This window comes from Varanus komodoensis, unplaced genomic scaffold, assembly GCF_004798865.1.
Source record: "Varanus komodoensis strain SLA01 unplaced genomic scaffold, ASM479886v1 scaffold120, whole genome shotgun sequence".
NCBI lineage: Eukaryota > Metazoa > Chordata > Lepidosauria > Squamata > Varanidae > Varanus > Varanus komodoensis.
Window position 1 is genome coordinate 337,362 of NW_025335350.1, and position 19,137 is coordinate 356,498.

The 19,137-nt window shown below is 46.1% G+C and overlaps 1 protein-coding gene across 1 annotated transcript in view; it reads right to left on the reverse strand.

The window, feature by feature from the left end:
- Nucleotides 1–342: 342 nt before the first annotated feature.
- The window catches only part of LOC123019363 (vomeronasal type-2 receptor 26-like), a 61,133-nt gene continuing 42,338 nt past the window's right edge, over nucleotides 343–19,137 (reverse strand). Inside the window, exons 2-4 of the mRNA XM_044422190.1 lie at nucleotides 9,774–10,010; nucleotides 2,248–2,374; nucleotides 343–1,253 (exon numbers count right to left, since the gene is read on the reverse strand). Coding sequence (XP_044278125.1) covers nucleotides 343–1,253; nucleotides 2,248–2,374; nucleotides 9,774–10,010 — 1,275 coding nt within the window. The remainder of the gene's footprint in view (nucleotides 1,254–2,247; nucleotides 2,375–9,773; nucleotides 10,011–19,137) is intronic.

Here is a 19,137-nt window from a genome sequence, read left to right on the forward strand (position 1 = left end):
AATCAATACACAAAACTGTCTAGATAGATCAAAACAGTTACAGGGACAAAAACATAGCACGATGAAAAATGTAAAACTTTCAATACTTTGGCATCACAATTAAATGCCACAGCAACATTCAGCAATTCTAAAGCTCTAAAAGTACCATCACATGTAGCATAAGTAGCAAATACTGAAGGGCTTTGATACTGAACGAAAGACACAAATCTTCATATAGAACCAAAGGTCACAAAGCAAATAGCCAGCTGAGCCTCTCTAGGGGGTGCATTGAATCTCCTGAGGCCACTACTGAAAAAACTATCCTGTTAGAAAAAATCCAGAGACTCACTCTAAACACACAAATCAGGTGGTAACTTGGCTTTTGATCATGAGATGTTCCTTTGTATTCAGATCAGGCCTCAGGACAATGATGTAGCACTTGGGAAGGAAAATGCAGCCCAGCAGCCCAGCGCTGGAGGCCAAGATGGAGAAGACCTGCACAGCCACCATGTACTTGCCCGTGGTGCTCAGGTAGGAGGGCACAAAGGACACCCAGACACTGCAGAAGACCAGCATGCTGAATGTGATCAGCTTGGCTTCATTGAAGGCCCCAGGAAGCTTCCTGGCCAGGAAAGCCACCATGAAGCAGATGGCAGCCAGGAACCCCATGTAGCTGAGGGCAGTGTAGAACATGGAGAGAGACCCTTCATTACATTGGAGGATGATGTGTCCAGTCTGGGAATGCATGTCAGAGTCTGGGAATGGTGGAGAGAAGCCCAGCCAGATGGAACAAATGGCGACCTGGACACTGGAACATGACATGACAATAGCTGTTGCAAGGCTTCTTCCCAACCACTTTCTAACCTTGTTCCCTGGCTTGGTGGCCAGAAAGGCCAGAACCACAGTGATGGTTTTTGATAGCACACTGGACGTGGCAACTGAGAAGATGATGCTGAAAGCCGTTTGTTGGACCAGGCAAGTCACTTTGCTTGGCTGGCCGATGAACAGGAAGGAAGACAAAAAGCAGAGCAGGAGGGAGATGAGGAGAGTGTAGGAGAGGTTCCTGTTGTTGGCTTTGACAATTGCAGTTTCTCCACATTTAATGAAGATTCCAAGTGTAATGCCTGAACTTAAAAGGCAAATTAGTGCAAAGGAAACAAGGAGAATCCCCAAGGGTTCCTCATAGGAGAGGAAGGTAATTTTCTTTGGGACACAGTGATCTTGGTCCTTGTTTGGGTGCTGATCGTCAGGACACCTGCTGCACTGCTCTGCATCTGGAAAGAAGGAAACCCACTTCAGCAATGCCACCATCAATGGGACATCCAGACAGCATCTACTGCACCTGCGAGACATCAGGAGGTAATCATGTGTGATCTGGCAGGGACAGAGCCCAATGTCCCCAGGGAGGGGACACACCTTTTGCTTCCCAGGCTCTGTCTGTGGCATCACCATCACAAGATGCTGTGAAATTGCAGGACATGTCAGCTCAAATCTGGAGGACATAATGGAGCTCCTGGCAGTTGGAACTAAAAAGTCAATATGAGCTCAAAGAAAGGATAATAAACTATGGCCTTTCTGGCTAAAGCGGTGGCATATAAATCAATCAGACAAACAAACAAACAGGTGATGCTCAACTGTGTTAAACCCACCATATTTCAGCACACAGTTCAGCAGTTTTAAGATTTGCTTCTCCAGAACAAGTGGCTCTGTGAAACTAGTTCAAGTGGTAGGAAATGGATAATTTCAATTTTGGTTTATTTCATTTCTATTCTACCTATAACGGAAAGCCATGTAGGTAGTTCCACAAGTTGCTAAAGAAGGTCAGGGTCTGTCAGAACACCTTGGGGGTGTTTTGTGAACAGCCAAATCCCATGGACAGGATGGAATATACATGGTTAGAGCCTCACTTGAGTACTTTCCTGACTACAAAAGCTACCCTCAACATTAATGTCCTAACGTGAACATGAGCTAATTCCTAAAAAGAAGAGGACTTCATCACAGTTGAGATAATGTAAAGAACAAGACAATCTACACTCCTAAAATGACGGAGCAAATGAAGATGTCTTTCCTTGCCACTGGGATCACAACATCTTTGGTAGTGTGTGAGTCATCTTGAGTACAGTGTTCCATTGACAGGGGGCCACAACCAAAAAGGCTCCCTGCTTGCTCACTAAGCTTTTTCTTTCACATTACACATAGAGAGTTTGGGCAGACTCCAGCATTTACCCTGCGTTCAAATGGAAAACAATTTTCTTTGTGGAGACCTACCTTCATGAGTGGAGATGGTCCCTTCTGCACATGGGGCACAAACATAGCAGCAGGGCGGCTTCCCTTCCTGACTCTCCTTGGCATAACCAGGGTGACAGCTTTCCACACACCTGGAATGAGGTACCACCTGGCAGAGAAGAAGAAGAGAAGGAGCAGTGTGAAGAGTCTATTTCTCAGCAGTGAATTGGATGTTCTGTACATTTCCACTAGGATGTCTTGTCCAAGTCACCACGAGTACCTTTTTGAATCAACTGTTGAGTGTGGCAAATTTATGTACTACACTAAACCAGTTTCCTCACTCCGCTTTCTGAGCACTGACATCCTTTCTTTAGATGTCGAGTGGTCAAGGCTGAAAAGTAAAATATTGTAAAATTGCTGATGGAATTGATTCACAAAATATCCCTGTGGAACAGAAGTGCCATTCAGAAAAGCTTTCCAACAGAACCCATTTGACGTGCTAGTGTGGGGCAGCAAGAAATGCCCTCATTCATCATTAATAATTTTGAATAAAATTGGCATGATTGTCCCAAATTGCTATTCTTTAGGAAGATTTGACTGCAGGCTTCAGTGAATGTGGAGATAGTCCATCTCTTGTTTAGAACTGAGGGGCCACACCTGAGAAGGGCCCTTCCTGCTCTCTGTTGCTTTGTCTTTTCCACCACCATCATCAGCAGCATCAGGAAGAAGAGGAAGACTCCAAGGGAAACACTGCCAGTTAAAAGGAATTATGGAACTGTTCTTTTTTCTTTCAATAAATATTATGCTGGAAGATATAAATTGAATTCATATGATCTCGATAGGACAAAGTGGTAGACTAAAGGCAGTACAGCGAGATCATGCTAAGTTTTGCACCTAAGAAAAAGAAGCCAATTGTTTGGCCACCAAATGCGGAATACTCAGCTCAACAATATTGTATGGGAGAAGGATCTTGGAATTGGTGTAGATCACAAGGTGAATTTGAGTCAACAGTGCGACGAAGCTGCAAAAATGACAAGTGCTATTTTAATACCACATGCTGCATAAATAGAAGGCTAACTTCCAAATCCCATGAAGATTCACTTTATTGAGCACTGATTAGGCCTTATCTGGAGTGCCATGCCCAGTTCTGGGCACCAAAGTTGAAGAAAGATGCAGAAGGGTTGGGCAGGGGTCAGAAGAGGGGAGAAAAGAAGACCAGGGTCTGGAAACAAAGCCCTGTGAGGAGAGTGAGGAAACTGGACTGCATTTAGACTTGAGAAGAGAAGGAATATAGGAGAGAACTCCATTTTTGGAAGGATGTCACAGAGAGAAAGGTCACCATCTCTTCTTCTTTATCCCAGTGTTTAGGAGATGGAAGAATGGATTCAAGTTGAAAAAATGCAAATTGAGGCTAGATATCAAAAACAAAGGAACAAAGAAACAAAAGCCATTCCTAACTGTTCGAGCAATATGGCAGCGGAACCAGTTGCACAGGGAAATTGTGGGTTCTCCCACACTGGATGCATGCCAGATGCAACTGGACAGTCATGTGAGTTGGATGGTGTAAACTGCTGTCCCTTACCAGTGGAGTTTGGACCTGATAGCCTACTTGGTCCCTTCCAACACTCTGATTCTATGACTTTGTGAACATGCAGGTGGTGTCTTTCTTTGCCTTCAAGAAAAGTGTCTGCCTGGTATGTTTGCCGCTAGGAAGTCAGGCTTCCACAATGATGTAGTATTGTTGTGGCTACGAGCCCCATTCAGCATGGTATTCATAAACACATGAGGTTCCCAACTCATGGAGAATACAGGCCAGGCTTTTACTCATGGACACGGGAGAGCTACATTCCCCCCAGAGAAGCTGCCTCTTGCTCCAGTCCCCAGAAGTCACTTGGCCCTCTGCTGGCTCTGCTGCATCCAGAAACACCTCTTCTTCTTTCACAGGGAATGCAATGACTTTGGGAGCACCCAGGCTTCCCATTCTGTGCCTTCAAACTAGAAAACAATGCAATCTGCAACTTGTCATAATTCAGTTCACACAGACACAGTTTTAGAAGATTTCTGTTTTCCCTGTGTTCTGCTCTATGGGCAAAAATGGAGCTGAATGTTCTGAGCATTCCAGGGACACTTCTCTCAAAATCTCCCAATGACCACCACAGCAGGTCAGTGCATTTGCTAAATCTTTGTGGAGGCAAGAAGGAGCTCTGCAGCATCTCCATGAAATGGAAAGAAAGCCAGAAGTTGGACATGACATTTATACTTACAATGGATGTCTCAAATGTACTATTGCCCAGATAGTTGACATGATTTGCATGCCAATAATAGGACAGAAAAAATTTCCCCCACCTTGTTAAAATGCCTGGGCCACACAATGGCTTCTGGGTTGATGCTGAGCTTTCTCCCAGGGAGTTCCTCTCTCATCCAACTCCCAATGGTCACCAATCCAGGGGTACGATTGGGAAAAAGCACCCAATTCACAATATCCAAGTCGGCTTCCAGCTGTCCATGCTCGTCCAACTGCAGCCCATCAATGGAAGTGTTAGAATGCCAGATTTCTCTTAAGAAATTGTGGAACTAGAATGACAGAGAAGGAAAAAAGTTTATATTATCCATTCATCCATTAATTCATTCACTCATTCACTCATTTATCTAATTATTAGATTTGTATGCTGACCCACAGCTGTAGAGTTCTCTGGGTTGAAAGGATGTTCAACAGCCATCTTTGCTTTGAGTTCTAATCTGCTATTTATAGAAGCAAACACACATTTTTTTCTGAACTCTTATTTCACAGCTCAGAACTTCCTTTCATATCTTTTCTCTCCTCCCTTACCATTTTGCAGCTGAGCAAGATAAGCAATATCATGTAGTGAAGCTCCTTTTGCACAAAAACCTAGAAATCTCAGCTAGTCCCTCCAGGTATCTCCCAGATTCCTGTTCCTGATCTGGCTGGTTGTGGCTGATGAGAGAAAACCTTCTAGAGGCACATCTTTGGGGATAGTTGCCCACAGGAATGTCCTGTTACCAGCACCATCATGAGAGGAGTCCCCTCAAGATAGAGGCCAATTCACCAGCCTTTTCATTCTGGGGACCTTCATGGAAGTGTTGTCTCTTTAGACACTTCATGAGAAGGCAGAACTCCTTGGAAAAGACAATCCTGTTAGAGAGAGTTGAAAGAAGATGAAATGGAAGTCCAAATATGAGATGGATGGAATTTGTAAAGGAAGTCGCATCCTTGAGTGTGGAAGACCTGAATAGAGCTGTTGTGGTCAGCATATTGCGGTGGGCTCTCATCCACATGATAACATAAGCTGGAGATGACTTGATGGCACATCACGTAGTCAAAGAAGATATAACATAGATGGAGAAGAAATAACAACATCAACTGCCTGATAGCCAGTGCTGTCTAGACATAATGTGGCACTTGGCGGTATCTGGAATACGTTCTAAATGCACATGTCTACACAGAACTGCTGTGATGATGGGTCTTTGCTCCAGCTAGAAGTCTCTGAAATGGCAACAAACCAACTCCCCAGCAGGGAATTTGCCAATTCCTCTCCCTCAGGCACCAAGGAGCAACCATGGGACAACAATGTCAGCATGGCAGGAAGATACTTGGAACTCAACTGGTAGTGTCCAGTCACAACCTGGACTTGTTTGTGGCATTAAAGGGTCTTCTTTTGGCTGTTGCCAAGGGGGTTTTTAAAGTATGTTGATGTCTCTTCAGTACTGCTCAATGACTGGACAGGATGGTCAAGGAGATGGCATGTCCTCATCTCCCCTGATACAAGGTATTGAGAATAGGACAACCTCCAACCTCACACAAATGGAGATGGGCAGCCAGTTCAAGATCTTTAGCAGGGACATTCCAGGAAGAAGTAGGGTGGCCCCTGACAAGCTGCATTCTGCCATGGTTGCAGCTTTCATGCATCTTTCAGGGGTAGCTCTCCACAGAGCACAATGCAGTAATCCAGCACTTAGTTAACCAATGCCTGCCTGGACTAGGGGAGCCAACCTGCCCCTTCCTAAAATACTCACAGATGGAATGCAAGGAAAACTGGTGCAAAGACAATTGAGATACCAGAGCATCTCAATCAAGCTTGGAGTTCTGCATGTAGAATGGGCCAGGGACCGCTCCTTCTGGGAGAAAGTAACACCAAATATCAAGTGATGAAGTTTTTCTCCCAGTCTTGGAGACTTTGCCATCAGGTATAGGAACTTCCTCTTGTTATTACGTGCCATCAAGTCATTTCCAACTTCTGATTACTCTAGGAATGGAGGCCCTCTTTCACCAGTCTGTTCCGCTCTTGTAAATTCAAGGCACTGGCTTCCTTTATGGAGACATTCCATCTTAGTCTTCCATGCCTTCCTGTCCCTCAGCTTTCCCTAGCATCATGGTCATCTCCAGGGAGCCTTACCTTCTCCTTGGGCAGCTGAAATGCAGCAGCCACACTCTAATCATTCTTGCTTTCAGGGAAACTCCTGCCCTACTTTGTTCCAGGATTCACATGTTACTCCTCCTGTTGGTCCTGATTAACCACCAAGCTCCTTCAGCACCATTTTTCTGTCACAGGCTCTATTCTCCCAGGATCCAAAAATACTCTACCTACCATCTTCCAGTGCATTATTGAGTGCAGGCACTGGTGGAGGACTGCCATGGCTACAGCTCCAGCAGAATTATCAGGGACATAGAGACACATTTAATCAGTATGCTGTCCATCTTTTGCTCCAGGGCCCATCCTGACATTGGCAAAATGGAAGCTACTCATTTGAAAGAAGGTTTATAAACAAGAACATGTTTTGTGGGATTGAACGGCTGAGGGTTCAACTGCCGCACCCTGATCTCTCTAGCTTCTTTCTAAAAGCAGGTGTGGAGGTTGGAGCAGAGGCACTGAAATGCAGTACCCATAACATCCCCAAACTGAAGCTTACCCTGCAGGATCCCAGGGTGGAGCATATCAAAGTGGAATGATAGAGAAGGGAGAAAGAACTGGGACAAGCCCAACCACTTTCTGTAGGAGGGTCATCCATCAGGGGACAATGGGCATCCTCCACATAGGCTGCAAAATACCTGACAACACCTTCTCAAGAACCTGACCCAGAAAGGAGTTGTGAGCAACAAGGTAGCAGTTACTGAAATTTATGCAAGCTAGAAAAGCTTTCTTAAAAAATGGTAGTACCCCTTTGGGTAAGAACATTTTTGTCACACTCATGCCCTTTCAGTAATCGGCACTAGGGGAGCTCAACAGGATGACATTGGTCAGAAGCTTCATTGCAAGACCTTTGCCAGCTCATCAGGTGAAAATCAATGGAATGGATGGGGTCAGCAGGGGTGACAGACTTCTGAATGGCCTCTGATTACATCAACAAAGAAAGCAAACATATGCTGAAAGCAATTTCAGGAAACAGGACATAGCATACTGAGTGGTTTCAAGGAAAGTGCAAATGCTCCCAGGAAGCATTTTGAGGGGAGAGAAAAGGCAGGAAAATCAGCTAAATATACACTTCTGATATGACATGCCATCGGCAAGATGTCCTGTAACTGAACCCCAAATCTTGTGCCTGTTGCTGTGATTCCACATGAGGAAAGGGAATACCTGCCATGGCTGCAGCTTCTGCCCCTGCAGTCCATCTCCCGTTCCATTCAACAATGCCCACATGGATTGGGGTGAAGATGCAGCATTTAAGGCACCAGCCATCATTTGGATAATGAGGTAAATGCTGAAGGTGCCTGGAGAGAAGACCCTTTCCAGCTCCTCCTGGGGGATCATCTCCAGTTTCTCCTTCTGCCTGTAGCTTGACCAACTTTTCATGGAAAAAGCATGCTTTGAATAGAAACAGTTAAAAGCATTCTGCCAAAACCAATATGTAGCTTTAGAAAATAGTTTGTGATGGCTGAATGTTGACTTCTGGGGGCTCTTCATGATGAAGGAGAAAGTTCCATGGAGAGCCTGAAAGAAATCAGTACTATGCATTAAGTAGGTGTTAAAGTCTTGCACAGTGGTGGTGATCCAGACCTTTCCTCCAATTTGTTCACTTCCATGTATGCTATGCATCATCCAAATTGGAGCGCAGCCATAGAAAGAGGCTGCATAGAGAACAGCTGCATTCACTTCTCCCCATGTAGCAGACAAATGACCATGAGACATTCCAAGTACGTTTTTTTGTGGTAGCCTTTTTGTGAAGGCAATGCAGATTCCATGATTGATCATCAATGGGATTGCTGACTTCTCAAATTTTTCTCCATTTTCAGTGTCTGGCACAAAGAGTCCAATCCATGTCCAACAAAAACTCAAAGCCAGTTGGATGATGCCCAAGGATACAGTCTCTTCCTTTGGGGCCATCTGGTAGACGAATGGAAACTGAGTGCGGTCCTCCAGAGCAGGGTTAACCAAGCCATAACTGACCTAATGAAGAGAGGAAGTTCCTGCTAGTTTTCACTCTTTTGTCTGTAGGAGGAACATCAGAAGGCTGTGAACATGAAATCTCTAAGCAAAGGCCCATCACACAGGAAGTGGAGGTTGAGGAAAAAGGGAGGGAGAAAACATCTCAAGGATCATATCTACAGAAGCAATTCAATATTTCTTTGGGGAGAGTGGAGCCCTTCTCTGCAGAGAGTCAAGACCTCTCCCAACCCCACACCAGCCTAGCAAGTGACAGGACAGGAACAGAGTAGACGAGACTAGATGAGCAACTAAGATGGCTCTTCCTTTCCATTTTGCAGTGACTGTGGATTTTCTCCTTCTTCAAAATACTAGGCTGATGGAAGGAATTCTCATTGGACAGTTGCCCTGTTCCTCATAAGGAACATCCCAGTGAGAGATATGACTGGCTTTTTCCATGTCCTCAAAGAAAAATATATTCCTCCAAGTTCCACCAAAGTGCTGTTGTCTTGCTTGCCTTTCTAAAGTGCCACCTTGTGGGCATTCTAGACACTCATATTGTCCAGGATTTCGCTATGGAGGTTTTTCATAGCCCACTCCCCAAGAAGTATGTAAGGTGGGATTTATTTACTAGAAGTTTTGGATGCTGTGCACCATTTTATTTTGTGCTGCTTTTATTGTAAAACCATCCCGAGACACTTGTGGTGGACAGTATATAAAAGCTGTAAATCAACCAATCAATATTATCAAATGTGTTTGGCAAAGATTTCACTGCACACCTTTTCCATGCTCTGGCTTTCCCCTTTCTAATTTGTCACCAAGGTGTTTTTCACATTGCCATACTGCATTAAGAGTTAAATATTTGAATTTCACACATGCAATTTTTCATTCAGCATGATGGCAGTTATGCCCTTGCTACATGCTTTTCACACATCCACTCATCTGCAAGGAACAATGTGAAATGGTGGCATCCCTTCAGTAAGGGTTTTGCTGGTATTCTGTATTCCAAGGACAACTTTGCCTGCTTGTAACAGCTTTCCTCTTCAAAGCACCAGTTTCCACCTTAAGCCCCCTCAGCAGAGGACAGTTTTCCTCGGTGGGCAATGGTGCTTTTGGAAGAGGGCTGAGCCAAGCCGGTGCTAGTTGGATTTGGATAGAGCTGGCCTCCATTCCCCTCCACAGTCCTACCTGAGGAATCTTGTAGATGCCCGACATGGCTGCAATAAGAGTAGAGAAGTCTGATTCAGTTCCTTCGAGAATGGCCAGCAGGTTCTTCTTCTTCCCACAGCTGAAGTTGGGAAGGTGGCTTTCCCAAGCAGCAGGCAGGCCCAGCATGGCATAGGAAGTTGTCCTGGCATCAAAATGGCTCTCATAGATGTCGTAGCCCAGAGTGATGTTGGGTAAGAGCCTGGGATTCTCGTTGATCTCATGGATGAAAAGCAGGAAGGACAACACATGCCAATACCTCACAACTTGGAAACTGAAATGCAAGAATTATAGGATCTGGGCTCATTTCATGGAGAAGATTCAGAGGAGTTTCTGAATACAGAAAGAAAAGGATTCATTCAGACAGCGCACAAATGAATGATGGCATTCACTTGCAGCAGGTGCAGCCATGGCTAGGGATGTGAAAGGAATTTGAGTTATCCAGAAAATCCATTGCATTCCATGGTTTTGGCTTCCCTGATTCAATATCTATTCAGATCAACCCAGAGCTGAAGTTGCTGCTGAGCACACAAAGCATTTCCTGGATGTTTCATGGGAATAGTCTCACATGCTGCACAATTAGCATGATTCTTCCATGCCCAGCGCTGACTGTGGCAGCATCTGGACTCAGCTTGCTTTGCAGGGCTGGGCTAAGCATGAGAGGAAGTGCACAGATTCTGCAGTGGTGCATTCCAAAAGTGTGCAGAGGAACCTTTGTCTGGGCCACTAACTTTGATGGCTTCAATAGGAGAAGACTACTTCTGATGACTTTATGTTTTGTCTCTTAACAAAGGCTCGGCTTGACAATAATCTGATCAGAATACCTCCTCCAAGCTTTTGCAGGCTTCATCTTGTGCTCATCTTGCTCCACCAATCTATATCGACCTCCTGGTATGCGAGGGTGATGCCACCAGGAGTCACAGGAGCCACATTGCAAGTCAGCCACCCACCACCTGCCTTTTTTGACATCAGTTGCACCACTCAAGGGCAGCTGCACTTGGTGTGTGAGAGGGCTCTGCTTTCCCAAGGTGTGTGGCCCATGTCTTGGAGAGGTCCTCACAAGTGCTTGTCACACTAACCAGCAACTTAGACTTTGGGCCGCAGCAAAGTGAGTCAGCCGCCAGAGGAATGAGATGGATTTCTGCCCACAGAGAGATTGTTCACACATCCATATCAGAGGCAGGATCATATGAACATCCCTTGCTGAAAACACAAATGGAGAAGTTTTATTGCCCTCCTTCCATGTTTTGTGATTCCTCCTGGCCCCCCGTTGGCTACTGCATACACCAAATACTGGTGTGCCACAATCCCTGAAGGAGTCACAGAAACTACTTTGCACCTAGAACACTCTCAGACACATTCATTCATTTGCTCCCCATCAGAAGTATTTGATTTTCTCATTCACATGAGAGTGACAGAGATGGAACATTCATCTGGCTGATATTTTCCACTTGGGTATGTCAGGGAAGGACTTGGGAAGTATAATCTCCTCTCCTCCTTAAGATGCCCTCTCCTCCCAAAGATGCAAATACTTGAAAGAAACATCCCCATCCTCATGCCAAGGAACCCTGCCTGGCATTCAGCCTCCCTGACTTCCCAACAGATGGTCCATAATGGTTTGTTGCTACCTTATTTAGCAAAGCTGAAACTCACTGAGATCCAACACATTTGCTCATTCATAATAGGAAAGTGGCAGGAATCAGTGATTTGGGCAGCCCAAAGAAAGTCCACTTGGCTTCAGCCTGGCTTCTGTCATGCAAGTTGAAGCAAACAGATGTTTCTCCTCAAGGCTCAAACCATGCAAGCCATGGCCAGACACATGAGAGCTTAGGAAATTCTTCCTATTTGCCTTTAGAAAGCACAAGAGGGGCAAAATGCAGAGCAGAAATTCCTAGCGGGTGACTGTGGGACCAGAACTATGGGCTGTCTCCTGGAGAGGGGTGGAACTGAAATGCCAGTTGGAAAGCATGTGAGCATCATGACTTACTCCTCGCTCCACTTGGCTGGTGATTTATAAAAAACAAACTGTGGCTGATATATAAATGGTTGTGAAGAAACAATGCTGCTGATCAAGTAGTCTCCTGGCTGATAATAGTTATATGCTGCTTCCATAAACATATTCCAAGGACATTTTGTCTTCTGCATTTCAGAAACTGCATGAGGGAGCAGCAGAAGCAGCATGAAAACCTGCATTGGGATACCTTTGTTCAATTCCCACAAGCCTCATGTGCCTGCTCTTCTCATCCGCACCCCCAGCTCAACCAGAAATCTCTGACCCTGCAGACACACAGATGCACTCACATCTGAGCCAAAGGGGGCTTTTCTAAGCTTCAGTGGGCACAGTCCCTGCATCTCTCTGCCTGCCTTCAGCCTTTCCCAGGTCCTCAAGAGCTCTGCTGATGTCCCAACAGCCAGACTCTCAGCCACAAAGCACAACGTTTCCTGGTGTTGCCTTATTAGGCTCAAATGCAATCTCAAAAAGGGCCCAGGAGCATTGGCTGAAATCAACAATAATCACTCTGTTTTTGATCACCCTATGGGAGAGAGACAACCCTTCTGCTGCAGGACCCATTGCTTGTCTCATGGCACACAACACGGAGGGGGGAAAACATGTTGTTAATCCTCTTTGAACAGCCTACAAATTTTGCATCAGAGGGTGTGGTAAATGGGAGCTTGGCCAGGACTCTGTTAGAGACCCACCTGCCAACATGCCCATGTGGTGAACATCTTTTGATATCCCAGCCATGGGCTATATGTGGCCCTCTTCAGCTTTCCTCATTGTTTGAATCGATAGGCATCCTGGCTTCCACAGCTGGTAAAGGTGATCCTCCCCCTCCTTCCCCCAGGCAAGATTAGCCATATGGTATAGGGAGTTGTGGGAATGATTGGCCTTCGACTGAAGTCTAGTGGAATCCACCACTCTAGCATGAATGGGCTTCTGCTCTTGCATGATCCAGGAAACTCATCCCTGAGGGACAGGATGGAGCTCCGGACAGCCTGAACCAAACACTCAGGATGTCCTCAATGAATTGATGATACTCGACTGTACAAAGCCCAACACACGCCTGGGAGGCTGATCCGCTGCTTTCCATTGGCATCTGCATCACTGTGGGGCCCAGTGGCCTCTGCTCAGTCTTGCTATTAGCAGCACTAGTAGCAATTTTTCCCCAAACCTCCCTGGTTTCTCCACTGAAAACATCAGCTACTTTGCTAAAAAGTTTTGTATATTTCTTTACTTACCTTTTTGTTTGCCATGGGGCCCAGTACCTTACATGTTTACTTGGGCAGGGGAGATACATGCTCCCCCCCCCACCAAAGTGGGGCTTGTTGTGGGCCGGAGGTATTCACAGAAGGCTTCAGAGACTCCCTAAATGCATTTGGGACATTGGCAGTCACTAGGGTACAGTTTTGGATGTTTGTCAGCACATCGTATGAAAAAAATTCTTGGGAACCGGGTCTTGTCAGGACAGGGGCTCAGGCCAGCCTTGATGTCCGAATGTTTTCTGTCCTACTCACCATACACATCCGAAAGATCAGTGCCTCTGACTGTGTGTTGTGTTCTGGGAGTTTAGAATCAGTTGAAGCTGTGAGCTTGGTGGAGATGAGGGTTGTGTGAGGAAACGGTTTGGGGTGGGAATGCATCCGATTCCTTTGGGTCAGCTCCTTGCACACCAGCCTGCTCTCTTGCACATGTGTCTCACTTCTTGCAGCACATGCTGAGCCTTTCTGCATCCCTCCTCCATGCATGCACTCAAGCCCTTCTTTGTACTGCTGCTGGAGCAGCTGGACCCCTGTTCATGCTCATGGACTTTCCCTCAGCTCGACTCATTTTCAAGAGTGACCTGAGCAGGAGAGGGTGTTCGCAAATCAAGGAGGTGCGGACTCCAGGGAGTTTTGTTGCAACGCGAACAAGGAGAGCGGTGATCTATGAAGGATTCCAAACACTTTGTAGTTGTGGCTTGTACAGAAACAATGCAAAACTTCTGTGCCACTGCTTTGAAGATAAAGGATTCCGCATCACAAAGGTCTTTCAGATGGACCCTGAATTCATCCTTTGTGTCATGGTCATGCTTGTGCATGTGCATGCTTTTCCCCATTCTCTCTCTGGCAGGGCCTTCATCCTCTTTGCTGAACCCACCTTGTCCTGTGGCCTTTTCCCACTCCTGACCAATCCATTATGTTCCCAGATGACCCTGAGTTTTGGCCCTTGCATTTCTTCCCTCTATTCTAACTGTTTGCAATGGCTGGGCTGTGACAACCACACGGGGCTGCTTGTTGTGTATCCTGAGCCCAGCCACAGTGCTTGCTGCAGAACTGAGGAAACCTTGGGTGGGAGGGAGACACACAAACCACAGGGAAGACTTTCGATCTTGTGCACTGGCTCATGGAACAGCTCCCCTGGACCAGGCATGCAAAGCAATGCTGACCTTTGCAGCTATTGCCCTGAACCACTGTTCAGACTGCGAGAGATATGGCGTAAGCATCTTTGCTGAGACTGGGTTCCTGGGTTTCTCCCAGCCGACCTTGCTGGGTCCTGTGCCTAAATCCCCGGAGCTGCTTTTTGGTCTGAGCCATTTGCGGAAAGTGTGGCATCCACGTGCAGGCTTCCTCTGGTTCAAAACATGTGGTTCCTTCCTTGGATTGCACTTTGATGCCTCTCAGATGAACCTGCTCTGCTCATCTTACGTGTGGGCAGTTACTTTCCATTCTCTCAGTACTTTTTTAAATTCCAGAAATTGGGACTTAAGAGTGCTGTGTGAAACCACTGCTTGGAGAGGAAGTATGTGGGCTCCTGAAGGGGCAGAATCCCAGTCAGCATGACAGCGGGCATGAGGCCAGCCATGGTTAAATCGGGGTGCTGGGCAGATCAACCCCTTTCCTTATGCTGTGGCCATTAATGAATTTTATTACTGTTTGAGACCATCATGGAGCTGACATATTTTTCACCTTTCTTGGAGATATGGAATTAACAAATGATCAGTTAACTCCCGCCTTCTCTTGGGCACTGGATGGGGAAGGGGGTGACTGATGTGCTGGGTGGCAAGCCATGGCTTACAACCGGAAGGGAATGGGTGGAAATCTCACCCCAGCAGAGCCCTCGCCTCCCAGTTTCCCTGAGGATCAGCCCAGGCCCTCAGTGGAATGGTTCCAATCCTGACACCACCCTTGCCAGAACTTCTGCTGCCTCCATGAACATGTTTTGCGAGTGGCATGTGATACTGCTTGTGCCATTCCTGAACAGAAAGGTGACTCAGAAATCCTTCGAGTTTTGGCGAGAAGTGGCAGGAATCACAGTGATTGCAGTAATTGTGGGAGCAGAAGCCTCATCCCTGCAGCTTCCTGGACTCACTGCAGATCCAGAAGCAGTGCAGCAAGTGGGGAAAGTCTCTGCAAAGCTGCTAGCAACACCCTGAATTCTGGGCAAGTGCAGCAAAAGGATCACGTACCTTGGTCAGGCCTTTAAAGAGAGACCTCATATGAGCGGAAGTGGCCAAGATTCTCCATTAGGCTGTGGGAATGTCCCAGCAGTGCCTTCTTTGAAAAGTAGCATCTCATGAAAAGCTCTCTTGGAAACAAGGCTGGAGAATGTTCCCCATTCACAATTCGGTATTTGGGCAAAAGTTCAAAGTGAACTCACTCAGTGAACTCAACAAGGACTAACAATGGACCCCAGTCCAACCGAACTTGGTACTGACCCATATAATCAGATAGGAAAACTGCACAGGATACTCCGTTCCCTCCAGACAATCACTTTGCACCATACAGATTAACACACAATAACGGATGATCATATCCATGAACACAGGCATGGAAATGCAAATGCCAGACTCAGTGTCGAGCTGCCCTCTCATTGAGGGGCTCCTCTGTGGGATGGCCAGTGTGACGTAGTGGTTAAGAGCATGGGACTGGGACTCAGATGATGTGGGTTCTAGTCCCCGCTCGGCCATGGAGCCAACTGGGTGACTTTGGGCTAGTCTCAGACTCTCAGCCCAACTCTCAGCTCACAGGGTTGTTGTTGTGGGGATAAGATGGAGGAGGAGATGTAAGATGCTTTGAGCCCTTTGTAGGAAAAAGGCAGGATAGAAATCCAAAAATAAAGAAATAAATAAATAAAATGACCCCAAATCGTGTCTTGTCCACACTATTCAAGCTTGGAAGGAAGGGCTAAGAAGAGGTGTTCATCCTTTTTGCAGCTCGGGACTGGTAAAAGTAGGAAAATTATTTTGGGGAGCTCTTATGCAGAAATAAGAAGACTTAAATGTGTAATATAATCTTTTGTGTTTTAGTTTTTGAATATAATACCAAAAAAAAAAATTCCCTAAAATACCCAAAAACTGATCATCAAAAAAGTGATTAAACTAAAATATTGAAATTAAATTAAATTAAATTGAATGCAACAATGTACAGCATGTCATGAGAGGAGCTGGCTGGAGCCGGGGGTCAGATTATATGATCCAGGAGACCCTTTCTGACTCACTCTTTTTCTATGTTTCTATGTTTCTAACTACAGGATTTAGAGAGCAAGATGTAATTCAAATCAGGCTAGTGCAAAATCTGCTGCTGCTTCTTTTCAAGAATGCTTGATCAAAAATGCACAATAGCAAAATACAAAAGCAATATTAACATAATCCTAGACACATAGCACATAAAAATTCAAATAGAACATGAACAGCAGAACAATGCAAAATCAAACCTATGTAATAGAGTAATATTCATAATTTTAAATACTGCAATGCAATGAACTCCACCCATTCAAACCCCCCAAAATACCAGCATGGATTGGTTGAGAAAGTGTACTCAGTGCCAGACCGTCTCAGCTTTTCCATTCCCATCAAAAAAACAGGACAGAAAATGGCCTGGTCTTCTGGTCCTTGCCAGGTCAGACCTTGCCCCACACTGCTCCCAGCTCCCATCTGGCTCTTTCTGAGCTAGCCTTCCACTGCCCTGGTCTGTGTCAAGTGGCTGTAGCTGTCATGTAGGGGCAAGATAGAGGCTCTTTCACGGACTGGGAGGAACTACCAGTGGACTGGTGCCAGTCCATGGACCGGCACTTGAAAAGCACTGGGCTAAGAGTCCAGGTATCTCCACCAGAAAGGAAGTCTTGACCAGCAAGATCACATACCAACCCATCTAGCAGGAGATTGGTAAAGAGGACAGTCATCCATTTACTTCAGGGGGCAGAACAAGTGACATGGAGGTCCTTGTTCATCTCCCTCTTCATGGGAGCCTTATTCAAAGAGGCAAGAGGGAGCCAGAGGGCAGCTTACACATTAAAAGAGAGAAATGGTATTTGTACCAGGGACTAGGAAAAGAGATGGACTCATTCTGGACACTCAACATCTCAGCACTCAAGCTTTATGCTCAAGCTCTGAACTTGAGCTCTACTGCCTGGCTTGTTTGGGAAGACATAGAAAAGGTTTGGGAAGACATAGACTCCACATGAACCCCCAAAGGTGAACTTAAACTGGTCAGAGACATTGTACGTTTGTTGTTTTGAGGACAGAATGTAAATGTGCATGACCTCATCAGATGGTTTGGCCACCATGCAAGAAGATTAAGAGTGGTAAATGATTGTAAGAATAAAAGGAGCCTGTTCGCAAAAGGGATGCTGAAGTGTTGCCTTGATTATTATATATATTCTTTATTGTCACAAGCCGGTAGTCAAAATTCTCTGGATATTCAGAGAACCTTGTAATTCAGTTACAAGGTTGAAAATATAGCACAATCAAAAATGTAAACGTTTCAAAAACTTGGCACCCCAATTAAAAACCACAGCAAAATCCAGCAATTGCAAGACTGTAAAACTACTATTATATGTTTCAAGCAGCAAATGCTTAAGGACTTTCATGCTGAGAAGAAGGCAAAAGTCTTCCCTTGACGCCAAGAGCCACAAATAGGTAGCCAGGTGAACTTCTCTTGGGGGGGCATTCAATCCCCTGGGGACCATCCTATTAGCAAATATCCAGAGTCCCGGTCCCAGGCTAAAAACACAAATCAAAAGATAGCTTTGCTTTTGATCATTAGATGTTCCTTCGTATTCAGCTCAGGCCTCAGGACAATGACGTACCACTTGGGAAGGAAGATGCAGACAAGCAGCCCAGCACTGGAGGCCAAGATGGAGAAGACCTGAACAGCCACCATGTACTTCCCCTTGGTGCTCAGGTAAAAGGACACGAAGGACACCCAGACACTGCAGAAGACCAGCATGCTGAAAGTGATCAGCTTCACTTCATTGAAGGCCCCTGGCAGGTTCCTGGCCAGGAAAGCCACCGTGAAGCAGATGACAGCCAGGAAGCCCATGTAGCCAAGGACAGTGTAAAACATGACCATAGAGCCTTCATTGCATTGCAGAATGATCTCTCCAGGCAGTGAATGCATGTCTGAGTCAGGGAAAGGGGGAGCCATACCCAGCCAGATGGAGCAGATGAAAGCCTGGACACTGGAACAAGAAAGGACAATGGAGCTGGCCAGAATCCTCCCCAGGCACCTCTTCACTCTGTTCCCTGGCTTGGTGGCCAAGAAGGCCAGCACCACAGTGATGGTTTTGGCCAGCACAGAAGAAACAGCCACTGAGAAGATGATGCTGAAGGCTGTTTGTCGCAGCAGGCAAGTCACTTTGCTGGGCTTGCCGATGAACAGGAAGGATGACGGGAAGGATGATGGGAAGGAAACCAGGAGGGAAACGAGGACATAGGAGAGGTCCCGGTTGTTGGCCTTGACCAGTGGAGTGTCTCAGCATACAATGTAGATTGCTAACACCACAACTGAGGAAAAAGAAGAGATTAGGACAAAGGAAGCTAGGACAATTCCCAAAGGTTCTGCATAGGACAGGGAGGTGAATCCCTTGGGGATGCATTGGTCTCTGTCCTGGATTGGATGCTGATCTTCTGGACACCTTCTGCAGTGCTCTGCATCTGGAAAGAATGAAAGCAACTTCAGCATTCCCACCATCAATGGGGCATCCAGAACAGCCTGAGTTCTTTTCATATGTCCTGAAGATGGGGATGTGGGCGATGCCAGGAAACAATCTTGTGGTCTGGCAGGGAAAAAGGAAATGTCCCCTGGGAAAAGCTATGCGCACTGCTCAGAAGTGTTGACATGAGACTTCACCCTGAAAGAGGGTCTCAAGGAAACCTGTCTCTGTGGGGCACTCCGAAGTCTGTGGGAGCCGCAGAGTCACTTGTGAAGTTGATGGACCAATCATACTCAAGGAAGGAGTAGCAAAGGTGTTTAGCATCACACTGTTCTTCATAGTATCTGTCTGGTTCTCCTGTTTGTATCTTCAGAAGAGCCCAACGTGATACCTTGGACTGCCTGGCAGCTAAGGCTTTTCCTCAATATTGTG